Source organism: Stomoxys calcitrans, chromosome 4 (genome assembly GCF_963082655.1).
Source record: "Stomoxys calcitrans chromosome 4, idStoCalc2.1, whole genome shotgun sequence".
Taxonomy (NCBI): Eukaryota; Metazoa; Arthropoda; class Insecta; order Diptera; family Muscidae; genus Stomoxys; species Stomoxys calcitrans.
The window spans coordinates 137449575-137462995 of NC_081555.1; the positions used below are offsets into that span (position 1 = coordinate 137449575).

Sequence of the window (13421 nt, forward strand, 5' to 3'; positions counted from 1 at the left end):
TGAAAAAAGTATATTTTATTAAACTTCATTCTAAGTTTTATTAAAAATGCATTTACTTTCTTTACAGACGGACGGACATTGCTATATCGACTCAGAATGTCGAGACGATCCAGAATATATATATTTTATGGGGTCGCAGATCAATGTTGAAGAAGATCGTTGGGTATTCCAAAAGGGCCATATCGGATCAGATATGGATATAGCTCGATCTCCCGATTTGATTCCTTGAGCCCCTGGATCCGCAAAAGGGCCATATCGGTTCAGATTTGGATATAAACCGATCTCCCGAATTGACTTTTTGATCCCCTGGATCTGCAATTTTTGTCCGATTTGGCTGAAATTTTGCACGTAGTGTTCTGCTTAAACTTCCAACCACTGTGCCAAGTACGGTCCAAATCGGTAAATAATCTGATATAGCTTTCATATAAACCGATCTTCGAAATTGACTTCTTGAGCCCTTACAAGCCGCAATTTTTTGTCCGATTTGGGTGACATTGAGCAAGAATGTTTTGTTATGACTTCGAACAACTGTGCCAAGTACTGTCCAAATCGGTCTATAACCTGATATAGCTCCCATATAAACCGATCTCCCGATTTGAATTCTTGAACCCTTACAAGTCACAATTTATGTCCGATTTGGCTGATATTGAGCACATAGTGTTTTGTTTTGACTTTTAAAAACTGTGCCAAATACGGTCCAAATCGGTCTATAACCTGATATAGCTCCCATATAAACCGATCTCCCGATTTGAATTCTTGAACCCTTACAAGCCACAATTTTTGTCCGATTTGGCTTAAATTTTGAACATAGTGTTTTATTAAGACTTTTAACAAATACGCCAAGTACGATCCATAACATGATATAGCTCCCATATTAACCAATCTCCTGATTTAATGGTTGCCCAAAAAGTAATTGCGGATTTTTCATATAGTCGGCGTTGACTTATTTTTTTACAGCTTGTGACTCTGTAATTGCATTCTTTCATCTGTCTGTTATCAGCTGTTACTTTTAGCTTGCTTTAGAAAAAAGTGTAAAAAAAGTATATTTGATTAAAGTTCATTATAAGTATTATTAAAAATGCATTTACTTTCTTTTAAAAAAACCGCAATTACTTTTTGGGCAACCCAATAACTTCTTAAGCCCCTGGAAGCCACAATTTTTACCAGATAAGACTAAAATTTTGCATGCAGTGTTCTGTTATGGCTTCCAATAACTGTGCCAAATGCGGTCCAAATCAGTAAATAACCTGATATAGCTCCCATATAAACCGGTCTGAGATCTTGACTTCTTGAGCCTCTAGAGGCCGCAAATCCTTGTTCGGTTCCTAGAAGCTTTAATTTTTGTTCTTTTGACAGAAGTTTGGTATGTAGAATAAAATTACGCCCCTCAACAAAGTTGATGTTTTACAAATTATCAGCAGAATCCATAGTGGTGGGTTCCCAAGATTCGGTCCGACCGAACTCAATACGCTTTTGCTTGTTTATATGCTTGGATAAGAATTGCGCCCTCTAGAGGCTAAAAAGCCGATCTCCCCATTTGTCTTCCGGAGCCCCTGGAAGCCACAATTTTTGATAGATTAGGCTAAAATTTTGCATGCGGTGTTCTGTTACAGCTTCCAACAACTGTGCCGAGTACGGTTCAAATTGGTCTATTATCTGACATAGCTCCCATATAAACCGATCTGCCGATGTGCCTTCTTGAGCCCTAACTAGCCGCAATTTTTGTCCGATTTGGCTGAAATTTAGCATGCGATGTTCTGTTACGACTTTCAACAACTGTGTCAAGTACGGTCCAAATCCGTCTATAACCTGATATAGCTCCCATATAAACCGGTCTCTCGATCATCCTTGTTCGGTTTCTAGAAGCCTTAATTTTTGCAGGTTTGACCGAAGTTTAGTATGTACAATAGAATAAAACTATAAAACCTTCAACTAAATTTACTTTGTTTAAATTTTTAGCAGAATTGATGGTGGTGGGTTCCTAAGTTTCGGCCCGGCCGAACTTAGCACGTTTTTATTTGTTTACATGCTTGGATAAGAATTGCGCCCTCTAGAGGCTAAAAAGCCGATCTTTCCATTTGACTTCCTGAGCCCCTAGAAGCCGCAATTTTTGTCCGATTAGGCTGAAATTTTGCATGCGATGTTCTGTAAAAACTTCCAATAACTGTGCCAAGTACGGTTCAAATCGGTCTATAACCTAACATATGAACCTATCTGCCGATAGCTCCCATATGAACCGACCTGCCAATGTTATAGCTCCCATATAAACCAGTCTCTCGATTATCCTTGTGCGGTTCTTAGAAGCTTTAAATTTTGCTGGTTTGACAGAAGTTTGGTATGTAGAATAAAATTATAAAACCTTCAACTAAATTTATTTTGTATAAATTTTCAGCAGAAGATTCGGCCCGGCCGAACTTAGCACGCTTTTACTTGTTTATATACTTGGATAAGAATTGCGCCCTCTAGAGGCTAAAATAGTCTGTTTACATGGGACCTTTATCATGTTTTAGATCGATTGGAACCATACCTGGTACACCTGATCGAGGCCATAGGAAAAGTCATCGTACAAAATGTCAGCCAATTCAGATAAGAGGTGAGAGGTGTTACAAACGGAATGGCGAAATTAGTATACCTTCATTCTATGGTGGTGATGCCTCACACGTTTGAATGCCTTACAGCACTTGTCTTGGCGTTTACTTAAGCTATCTATGTTTCTAGCGGTCAAGTGGTATGCGGATATAGGACCCCCGATTCAATATCTTCATAGAAGCTATTGAGGAAAACTCTAGTGGAGGTATAGCACAGAATGTAGGACAAGATTGCAAAAAGTGGCCAATAGGCTTTTATCAAGTTTTCACTATCTATGAGGTACTTCATAGATTCCAGAAGATACCAAAAGTGCAGGCATTGGTGGTATAAAAGCGGATTTGCCATAACAAAAAGTTTCTGTTGAAAGTAAAACTGGACGAGACTTTAAGCGCGCGCGGAAATAAAAATAAAAAAAAAATTTAAAAAACTACATAAAAAGGTGCAACTGTATTGATAAGGATTTGGATTTGGAAAAAAGGATTTCACGCCTAAAGGATATCTTAAGAAAATTCATCTTTTGATAAAAAAAAGGATGCTTACATTCCAATAAAAAGGATTAAAAACCGAAGTACAGAATTAAAGGAAGGATTACAAAAGCATTCTACAACAAATACATCTTAAGAAGGACTTTTCTTCCACCAAGGACCTGCATCTTAATTTAAAAATAAAATGAAATAGGAGCTCTTTACCACTACATTACTCTCAAAAATCTTTATTTGGAAGTATACAAAAATTGAAGGTGCTTTTTTCGAGTCTACACAAATACATCTTAAGAAGGACTTTACTGCCGCCAAGGACCTCCATTTTAATTTAAGAGTAAAAAGAATTCCTAGTCCTTTACCACTATATTACTCTCAAGGATCTTAATTTTGAAGAATTTGAAAATTTGACGGTGCCTTTTTTGGAGTCTTCACATCCTCCACAAGGATTTTCTCCCTAACCTCAAACATAACTCCTTTTACTAGAAACTTTCCCATTATGGTTTTGGGTAACAACAACTCCGACCATCCCTCGTATTTGAATGAGGATTTCTTTAAGGCCGCCTTAGAGGTTGGTTTACATGATCAATGTATTGATATAAAGAAAATCGAATTTGGTGAATCAAGTGGCAGTGGTGAAAATTATTGCAGTAAAATTTATCGTGCCAAGGCATTGTATCGCTGTAGCAAACGTCAACTGGATGAGGAGCTAGCATTGATTGTTAAAAGTATTGTGATTACACCGGCTACGAAATTTCTTGAAGATTTGGCAGTCTATTTGCGTGAGAAAATATTCTATTTCGAGGTATTGGATAAGCTGGAGATGCTGATAGGACAAGGCACGAAATTTGGAGCAAAGTAAGTAACAATGCCAACAAGTTTTGTGCAGCAGATGTAACTAAAAACAAGTAATAAGTAAAAGCGTGTTAAGTTCGTATCCTACACCATACATCGAAGTTCTTTGGCGTTTATTCCTTAAAGACAGAGACTAAGAAAGGATAATCGGAGGTAATGACAAGATTACCCCATGGTTTTTTTATATGCTTGCGCATAAGGGTGAGGAGAATAACCCAACCGTCCAATTGCGATATGCTCCGCTCTCTCCAAGGTTATGGAGAGCATGGTTAATCACCAGCTTGTGGGGTATTTAGAGCCTTTAAAGGCAGAAACTAAAAAAAGGATAATGGAAAGTCATGACAAGATTTCTCTATGGTTTTCTATGTGCTTGCGCATAAGGGTGAAGCGAACAACCTTGCGAATTACCCGAGAATTGCGATATGCTCAGCGCTCTCCAAGGTAATAGAGCATGGTTAATCACCATCTTGTGAGGTATTTATAGTATAATGGCCTTCTTAGCGACCAACAGTATGGGTTCCGCAGAAATCGCTCTAAGGGCGACCTCATTTCACGTTGAAGTCGCTCGATCCACCAGTTTGATGAGAGTAAGGTTGTGGCTCTGGATATCTCCTAGGCATTTAATAGAGTCTGGTGCACTACTATCAAAGCTTGTCGCATTTGGTGTCGGTAATACCTTCGTTCCATTTATTTCAAGCTTTCTCAGAGATCGCGCTTTACAACGTTGTAGATGGGTTCTCATCCTTACTTTACTCTAATTGGCTATGACAGAATATTTTTTCCACTAGCCGAACGTAAAATAGCGTTCCAAGCGCCTCGGTCTTCTGCGCTCATTCTAAAATCTCTAACACCAAGTTTTGAGGTGTCTCTTACCACCTGATAATTCCATCGGGCTTTTGGTCTTCCTGGTTTGCGTGTACCACCGTGTTTGCCTTGAATAGACTTCTTTGTTGGAGCTTCTTCATCCATTCTGACAACATGAACTAGCCAACGCAACCGTTGTGTTTTGATGCGTGTAACTATGCTATCGTCGTCATACAGCTCGTGGTTCATACGTCGCCTATATTCTCCATTATCGCAAACTGGTTCATATATTTTACGAAGAATCTTTCTCTCAAATACTCCAAGCACGGCTTCATCTGCTTTCACAAGTACCTATGCTTCACAACCACCCATGGTTTCTCATGGTTTTCTCATCCAATGAGCATAAATTGACCGCAGGTGTAGCCCAGGGCTTTGTTCTTTCTCTTTCTCCTTCTCGTTTCTTATTTTCATCAACTATCTGTTGAGTCAGACATCGAATCCCATCTGCACCTTTGCGGATGGCAGTAATCTCTGTCATTCGTACTCATTCGACCATAGACCGAGTCTTCGAGAGATTGAGGGCAAGAGGCAGATTATGGACTATATACTTTGCTGACCCTTTCTGAGTGGGATCGAATGAATCGATTAAAATTTTATGTAGGGAATACTCAGTGATATAATACTATAACATCCAGAGATTTAAGACAAATGTCAATAAATACTACATCCTTTCGCCCCCCCCTCCAATTCTTAATTTCCATTCGCCAACGCAATGCATTGCATTCATAGGAGACATTCCCTGCGTGTAGAGGCTCGATAACTATATTCGGGAGATTGGATTATATGGGAACTATATCAGATTTGGATCGATTGGAACCATACTTGGTACATCTTTTGGAGGTCATAGGAAAAGTCATCGGGCAAAAAATTTTAAAAAGAGCTCCCTTCTTTCAAGTACTCAGGGAAGACCAAGCCAACGCTCCCTTAATGGAGTCTGGAGACAGCGACCTATGGAGGTAGACAACAGAACAGGAACATAGAAAGCGCTGTAACTTCCAAAAGAACGCCACAGCCATCACGGAAGGGGAAGATGGTCACTAAAATGGTATGCAGCTGCCCTTTTACGCCAGAGTGGCAAGAAAGCTGATGTGTACGAGCTGACGTATACATTCATCGATATCACCATTGCATCCGCTAGGATTTCACCAGATCATCGGTCCCAAGTGGAGAATCTAGCTAAACAGCGGATTTTGGAACTTGTGTTGAACTTTGAAGAGGGGGGTCTAGATGCTGCGCATTGTATCAACAGAATGCTAAAATACTGCTCTTGCTTAAATACTGAGTGCCTACGATGTCTGATAAGACAAGGCGAGTGATTGGTGCCTTTAAATAACCAATGGTCTCACAAAGCTCGATGTGATGAGACAGATAGACATCCTCCAGCTCACAAAAGCGACGGTCTACATCAAAGGATGGGGCAGCAAACTTGCGACGGAAAGCATGGCGAAAGTCTTAATCAATAAAAACTATGGTTAGGTCGCAAAGCAACGGGAGGTCTTCGACAGGGGGGAAAAGGGGAAAGAAACTCCCCTTATGGTGGGCACTGACCAAGTCTTCGTTACAAGTTTGGCCAAGACTAAAAGCTTGGCGTTCTACGGGACCAAGGCTGTCTTTTTCGAGATTGAGAAGATTGGAATAGGCTGAGATTCTTATATTGAGACATAAGGCAGTGCAGTGACGGGAGATTCAATACTGCCTAAAGTACAGGGGGTCGGCAACGAGGCCATCACCGACATTCTCAATATTGGGACGACTAGGATAATATCCTAATAAAAAAAACATCAGACAGGAGACTCAATACTGCCTAACGTACAGAGTCGATAGCGAGGTCATCAGCTACTTTCTCAATATTGGGAAGACTGGGAAGTTCTTAATATTCAAAACATCAGACAGTGCAGGAACAGAAGACTCAATACAGCCTTACGAACTGGGAGCCGACGATGGAACCATCCCAGGAAACTCATTGCAGCTGACGATGAGACCATCGGCCACTCCCTAAAAGCCCATTTATTGGTGAACCAATGATTGAGGTAAACCGGGTAAACTTCCACCGGAGCGAGACGGTTACACACGCTCTGATGGAGAAAATCATCAAGGGAAAGATTCATATTGCCTTAATTCCGAAGCGATGGATGGCCCGAAACAAAGTTTCTCAACCTAACGCGCTATAGGGGGGCATTTTATCGGCACTCTGATGGGTGACAGCCATGAATTTTCCATTAAGTAACAAGTGATAATACTCACATATCAATGCATGCTGTCCGATTAATTTTTTAAGCTCAATGATAAGGGGCCTCTTTTTTATGGCGAGTCCGAACGGCGTGCTGCATAGTGACCCCACTTGGTAGAGAAGTTTTAACCAGTATACACCAAAAATTTAGCCAGCATTAGTAAAGGGATAATCACCGGTGAAATGTTTTCTGATGTTCTCGCCGGGATTTGAACCTAAACGTTCGCCGCCATAGTTGAACATGCTAACATCTACACCACGATGGCCTACATTGATAACCTGTTACGGATGCTGACTGAGGAGGGATACTTATAAGCGGTAAGGATCCGAATCAGCTATGCAGAAGAACCGAAAGGGTCTTGCCGATGGCATACGAATGGGTTAAACTTTGGGCTCTCAATGTTAACCCAGAGAAGACTGAAATCTGCCTGTTCACCAGGAAGACGAAAGTGGGCCAATTAAATGCATTACGTTGCCTCAATAGAATGATTTCGATATCTGACGAGATCGAATACCTAGGAATACTAAGGTGTTCTCTTGGACAAGACTTAAGAGTTATCTTGGACAAGAAACTGAATTGGAAGTGTAACATTTAGGAGTGTACCAAGCAGGCTCACAGATGTTGGGCATTATGTAGACGGGCCGTAGGCTCGAAATGGGGCCTGAATCCGAGGATAGTCCACTGGCTCTACAGGAGCGTCATTAGACCAATACTTACTTACGCCTCGGTAGTTTGGTGGACTGCTATGGAGAAAAAGTAGAACATAAGGACCATACAACAGGTTCAGAGAACATGTTGTCTTGGCATAGGAGGAGCGATGAGGACCACGCCCACTATGGCACTGGAGACTATTCTTGATATCCGACCCATTGACATACAGAAAAAGTGTGAGGCAGCCACTACGGCTTTGAGAATTAAGGCGATGGGAGAATGGATAGACGATAGGAGCAGGACACATTGTAGCGGTGTAATCACGGCGACGATGGGAAACCTGAAAGGAAGGGAAGAGATTTCCGATCGGATACCTGAGATGAACCTTGAAGTTGAGTATAAGGCACTGCTGCCATCGGCACAGTCCTGGATTGAAGGAACCCTAGTATTGTCATCTGGAAGATCATGTTACACGGATGGATCAAAGCTAGAGGACAGAGTGGGCCTGGGGGTTTACATTGAGAACCCAGGGACTGTCTGACCATAATACGGTCCTGCAGGCGCAGATCCGGGCGATCACGGAATGCGTCAAGTGGTGTGGTGCTAACGTGAGGACGTCGAGTGTGAACATCTTTACCAACAGTAAAATTGCCATAAGGGCAATAACAACCAGGTAGGTAAGGTCACAAACAGTCTTGCAGTGTAAGAAGAAGATTAACGCCTTCTCTGAGGATGTCAAAATCCGTTCCGTTTGAGTGCCGGGCCATAACAGAGTTAGGGCAAATGAAAGGGCAGACGATTTGGCAGTGAAGGCCAGAGGACTGCCGTCAATAAACTTGGTTAACCCAAGTTTATTGACGGCAACCTAACCTAATCTAGCTAAAATTTTGCAGATCGTGTTCTGTTATGAATTCCAACAATTATACCAAGTTCGGTTCGAATCGGTCTATAACCTGATATAGCTCCCATATAAACCGATCTACCAATTTGACTTCTTGAGCCTCTGGATGTCGTAATTTTTTATCCAATTTGGCTGAAATTTGGCATTTGGTGTTCTGTTATGACTTCCAACAACTGTGTCAAGTACGGTTCAAATCGGTCAAGAACATGATATAGCTCCCATATAAACCGACCTCCCGATTTGACTTCTTGAGCTCTTACAAGCCGCGATTTTTATCCGATTTGGCTGAAATTTTGCATATGATGTTCTCTTATGAATTTCAATAACTGGGCCAAGTATGGTCCAATTGGGTCTATAACCAGATATAGCTCCCATATTTTAGCAGAGTTCAGAGTGGTGGTGGGATCTCAAGACTCGGCCCGGCCGAACTTAGCATGATTTTTCCATGTTGTATTTTATCTGATCTTCCATTATATTTTAAAATTTCAGATGTTTCTATACCACTCGTGAACCAATGCAAACCATAGTTTTCGATGATCTAACCCAATATGGCTTCAAGCTAGCCTGTCGACAAAATGGCCTAAATGAAGAACATTGTGTGGTGATTCTACAAAAGTTGGCCAAATTCCATGCTGCTTCCATGGTTTTACTGGAAAAGGTTATTTTGACATCTTAACACCAGAAAATTCCCCATAAGTCACGAATATTATTTAAATCCCTCTAGGATCCCTCATCAAAGGAACATTTCCAAACGGGCATGTTAGATGAAACCTATATAAGAACCAATGAACGATTTGTAGACTTTATGAGTCTACAGCTAAGAACCTTGGCAGAATTGGCAGCTACATGGGAAGGTTATGAAGATATAGCCGAAAAACTTCATAGACATTGTGATAACTTAACAGAGAATCTTGTAAGGACCGGAAAACCAAAAGAGGGAGAAATTACGGTGCTAAATCATGGTGATTTTTGGGTGAATAATTTTATGTTTAAATATAAGGCTGGAGACAACCAAATACCTATGGATGCCATATTTGTAAGTTTTGTTAACAATAAATCTTAAGAGATTTAAAAAAAAATTTTTTTCATTTATCCCAGGTGGATTTTCAAAACAGTTTCTTTGGCAGCCCTGGCTGTGATATTAACTTCTTTCTCAATAGCAGCGTTCAATTGGATGTTCTTATGAATCGTCGGGACTTTCTTATTGAATGTTATTTTCATACCTTGTGTGATTCTTTAAAAGGCATGAAATATTCTAAAATACCTTCGCTGAAGGATATTAGGCATGAAATAACTTCACGAGAATTGTATGGCTTTTTCTCCTCCTATTCGTTTCTACCCATGGTTGCCATGACAAAAGAAGATTCGGCTGACACCAATTTAGAGACATTGGCTGACAAGGAATTTGCTCGCAAAAAGGTGAAAATTATGTTTACCTCAAATCCACGCACCGGGAATACATTGAAGTTTGTGTTGAAACGTTTCGATAAGTTGGGAATTTTCGATTGATGGTTATTTTTTATTTTGTATAAGTTTATTGTAATTTTAAAATTGATAAATTTCTTAAATAAAATATCTCAGTTTGTGCTTAATGAATTCAAATATTTTTTCTATTTCTCTCCCTTGGAGTTATGTATGACGTGTTAAAAATATACCGAAAAAAATACAAAAAAAAAGACAATGTGTTGTTTTGCCTTTTAACATTTGTGCTAATCCATTGACCCTAGTGTGACGATGTGTTATGAACAGAACTTAATCACATCGCAGTAGATCATTAAACCATGTGAAATAGCACATACATACATATATACCTTTCCAATAAGGACCTTCAACTGCCTGACAATGCATAAATATTTTCGCTTGGAACTCTCTCACTTAGTGTCTACACAGCGACAAAAGCAACGAACTTCAACGCGACTATTGATCCGTGCCTGCCTTCATTAATCCTTCGTTTATGATTTGCTTTAAAAAAACAACAAATTTATGGTCGTTGACATGGGCGCTACCTGTTGTAATCGAGAGTATAACAGAGCAGAAGAGGAAAAAGCAAAAACAATAATGACAACAAATCGTTGAGGTAAATGACAGCGCCAGTTGCAGTTAAAATGTAAACAAATGAAAATATACACACAAACATAACACAAACAACCGGCAATGAATGAGTTAAATTATTCCCACACCCACAAAATGATAGGGAGAGAGAGAGAGAGAGAGAGAGAGAGTAAAAAATAGTAAGATACAGCAAAAGAGGCACAGTGTTTAATAGTCATTAAATTAAATGAATGAAATTGTGGGAATATAAAAGAAACATTTGTGTAGATAAAGAATATAAAGAATACAATTTTATGAAGTTAAAAAAGAACTCTAGGGTCTTAAAAATGACCAAATTTAAAATAAATGGTTCTTTAATTAAAGGGCCTTTTGTGAGTGAGTGGTTTTGATATAGAGCTGGCAAACTATCGATAGCCGCAACATTCGATATTTTCGATGGTTTTAATAATAAATATCGATACTATCGATGATTTCCCATCTCCTATATTTCAAGCGAAAATGAGAACTAGAAATCAGGAGATCGATTTATATAGAAGCAATGCACAGACCAAATAAAGCCAAGATTAGGAAAGTCAGTTGGAAGTCATGAGAGAAATCATTGTACAAAATGTTAACCTAATCGGATGAAAATTGCACTCTCCATTGGCGCAATGCAGATTTAAACATACATTTAGTGTCGCATCGTTTGTTTTTGTATAATTTTGCATAAAAATTGACTTTTCCGATAGTATCCATCGGAAAAATATCAATCGATATTCGGTCAAAAAATTAAAAATCGATGGCCTGCTGTTTGCCCTGGATAAGGGCCACTGAGTGCAATTACAGGAGTCAAAGTCGGACAAGGTACGATATGCCATATGGCCTCGCGCATGGGAATCCCGCACAACTCTGCTCTGCTCATGCTCATGTCTATAGGGACATAAGTATTCCCTTCTTTGCCTTTGTGTGCAGGGTTGCATTTTTGCAACTTAAAACCAAAGCTCAACGCGCTCATTCTGTTTTAGCCTTAAGTGTGTGCTTACGCTTCAGTGTAGCACAAGCATGATGTCTTGATGGATAGGCACTTGCTCCTTATTCTATTGCTATATTACTTGTATTCATCAAATTTCGGCATCTCGCTGTCTCCCCTTCGCGACTGAGTGGAGGGCGGTGTATTTCACCATTATAATTAGCTTTCCTTTATATTTTATTAATTTTTTATTTATATGTTATTAATTATTTATACTACTTCAAAATTTCCCATAAACATTCTACTAAGGAACAGGGCATACATCTCTCATATTAATGAGTGCAGGCCGATTTAAGTTTAAGCTCAATGATAAGGCGCCTCCTTTTTATGCCTAGTCCAAACGGCGTGCCGCATAGCGACACCACTTGTTAGAGAAGTTTTAACGTCACAGGTTACCTCACAAATTTAACCAGCATTGATAAGGGAAAAGTCACCGCTGAAATTTTTCTGATGTTCACGCCGGGATTAGAACCCAGGCGTTCGACGGTTGCCTTTGTTTTTTATTATTAATTACTAATTTAAATTTTTTTTAAGATTAGTCAAATTAAACTTTTTTTCTCAAAATTGTATGTTTTAGCTTTAAACTCAAAAAACTTCCATAAATTTATTTTGTTTAATAAACTTTTAGTTTTAATTAAATTTACCTTCTTTTTTATTTTTTAATAAATTATTTCTAGTTTTTCGCCACTGTGCAGTCTCCTTGCTGTTAATGCATTTTTATGTACCGTTTTCGCGCGCGCACATAATTTGTTGATTTTATTATAATTTCAACTCCTGATGTGGTGTGACAGTTTGTAATGGATTTCAATGTTTTTACTTTGACAGGCAGACAACAGTCATTTACTTGCTTAGTCTAGGCAGGCAGCAACAATTTTAGTATTATGGACAGAGTGCTCTCCTATTTTGGGTTATTTTGAAAATCATGTAATTCAATCATAACTTGTTGAGGATCAGCTGTCAATGCAGCTACAGCAACAACTCTGCTTCTTCTTTCTTCATTGATGGCCCTAGACAACAAGTGCGTTGAGAGCAAAATGTTGACAGATTATTCTTGCTGCCTACATACATACATAAGCATGTGAGTGTGTTTGCGTTATTATGATGAAATTTTACGCAACCATCTGTCGGTTTGAACTGTAAACGAAGGTGTTGTTGCTACTGCTGCTGCTGCTGTCTGGTCATTGTTGATTGGAAATGCTGCGAGTATTCCCCCAAAAACAAAGTCATTCAGAGTATCGCGGCAAGTTCGATGAATTGAAGTGTTAATTTTAACATATCGGGCAATTTATTATTTTTGGAAATACCTACATATATTCATTAATGAATAATTACACACGTCATATGAGTGCATTTAATTTTGGTTGAAAAATTTACAGTGATTGAAGATACAAAAAAATAAGGTAAAGTAAACAAAAAGAAAGGCATACCAAAAGAGAATGGAAAAGAATGCCAATCAAATGAGAAATTCTAAACAAAAGTTGTGAAATAAATCAAGTATTTGTATAGCAAATGATAAAGGAAAAGGAGAACTAATCTAAATACCTATATTGTGTAACCAAAGTGTGTGTGAATAAATGGATTATTGAAAGAAATTGCATAAAATCTGTTAAAATGTCATCATCTAATTCTACGTCATTCACCGCCAACAAACCCAACAACAACAAAAAGGCTCAAGGAAATGCTAAACACGGTAGATGTAAACAAATCTTATTCGCATGTAAGTACAATTTAATATCAAGTTTGTAAAATAATTAAAAATATTCAAACCATAGAAAAGTTTACTAAACAAC

General features: G+C 39.0%; 1 protein-coding gene across 1 annotated transcript; it reads left to right on the forward strand.

The window, feature by feature from the left end:
- The first annotated feature begins 3486 nt into the window (after positions 1-3486).
- LOC106090370 (uncharacterized) lies at positions 3487-10166 on the forward strand. The gene is made up of 4 exons (XM_059367016.1): positions 3487-3926; positions 9060-9228; positions 9295-9606; positions 9669-10166. The coding sequence occupies exons 1-4, from the start codon at positions 3568-3570 to the stop codon at positions 10077-10079; spliced, it is 1251 nt and encodes a 416-aa protein (XP_059222999.1). The 5' UTR covers positions 3487-3567; the 3' UTR covers positions 10080-10166.
- Positions 10167-13421: the final 3255 nt, after the last annotated feature.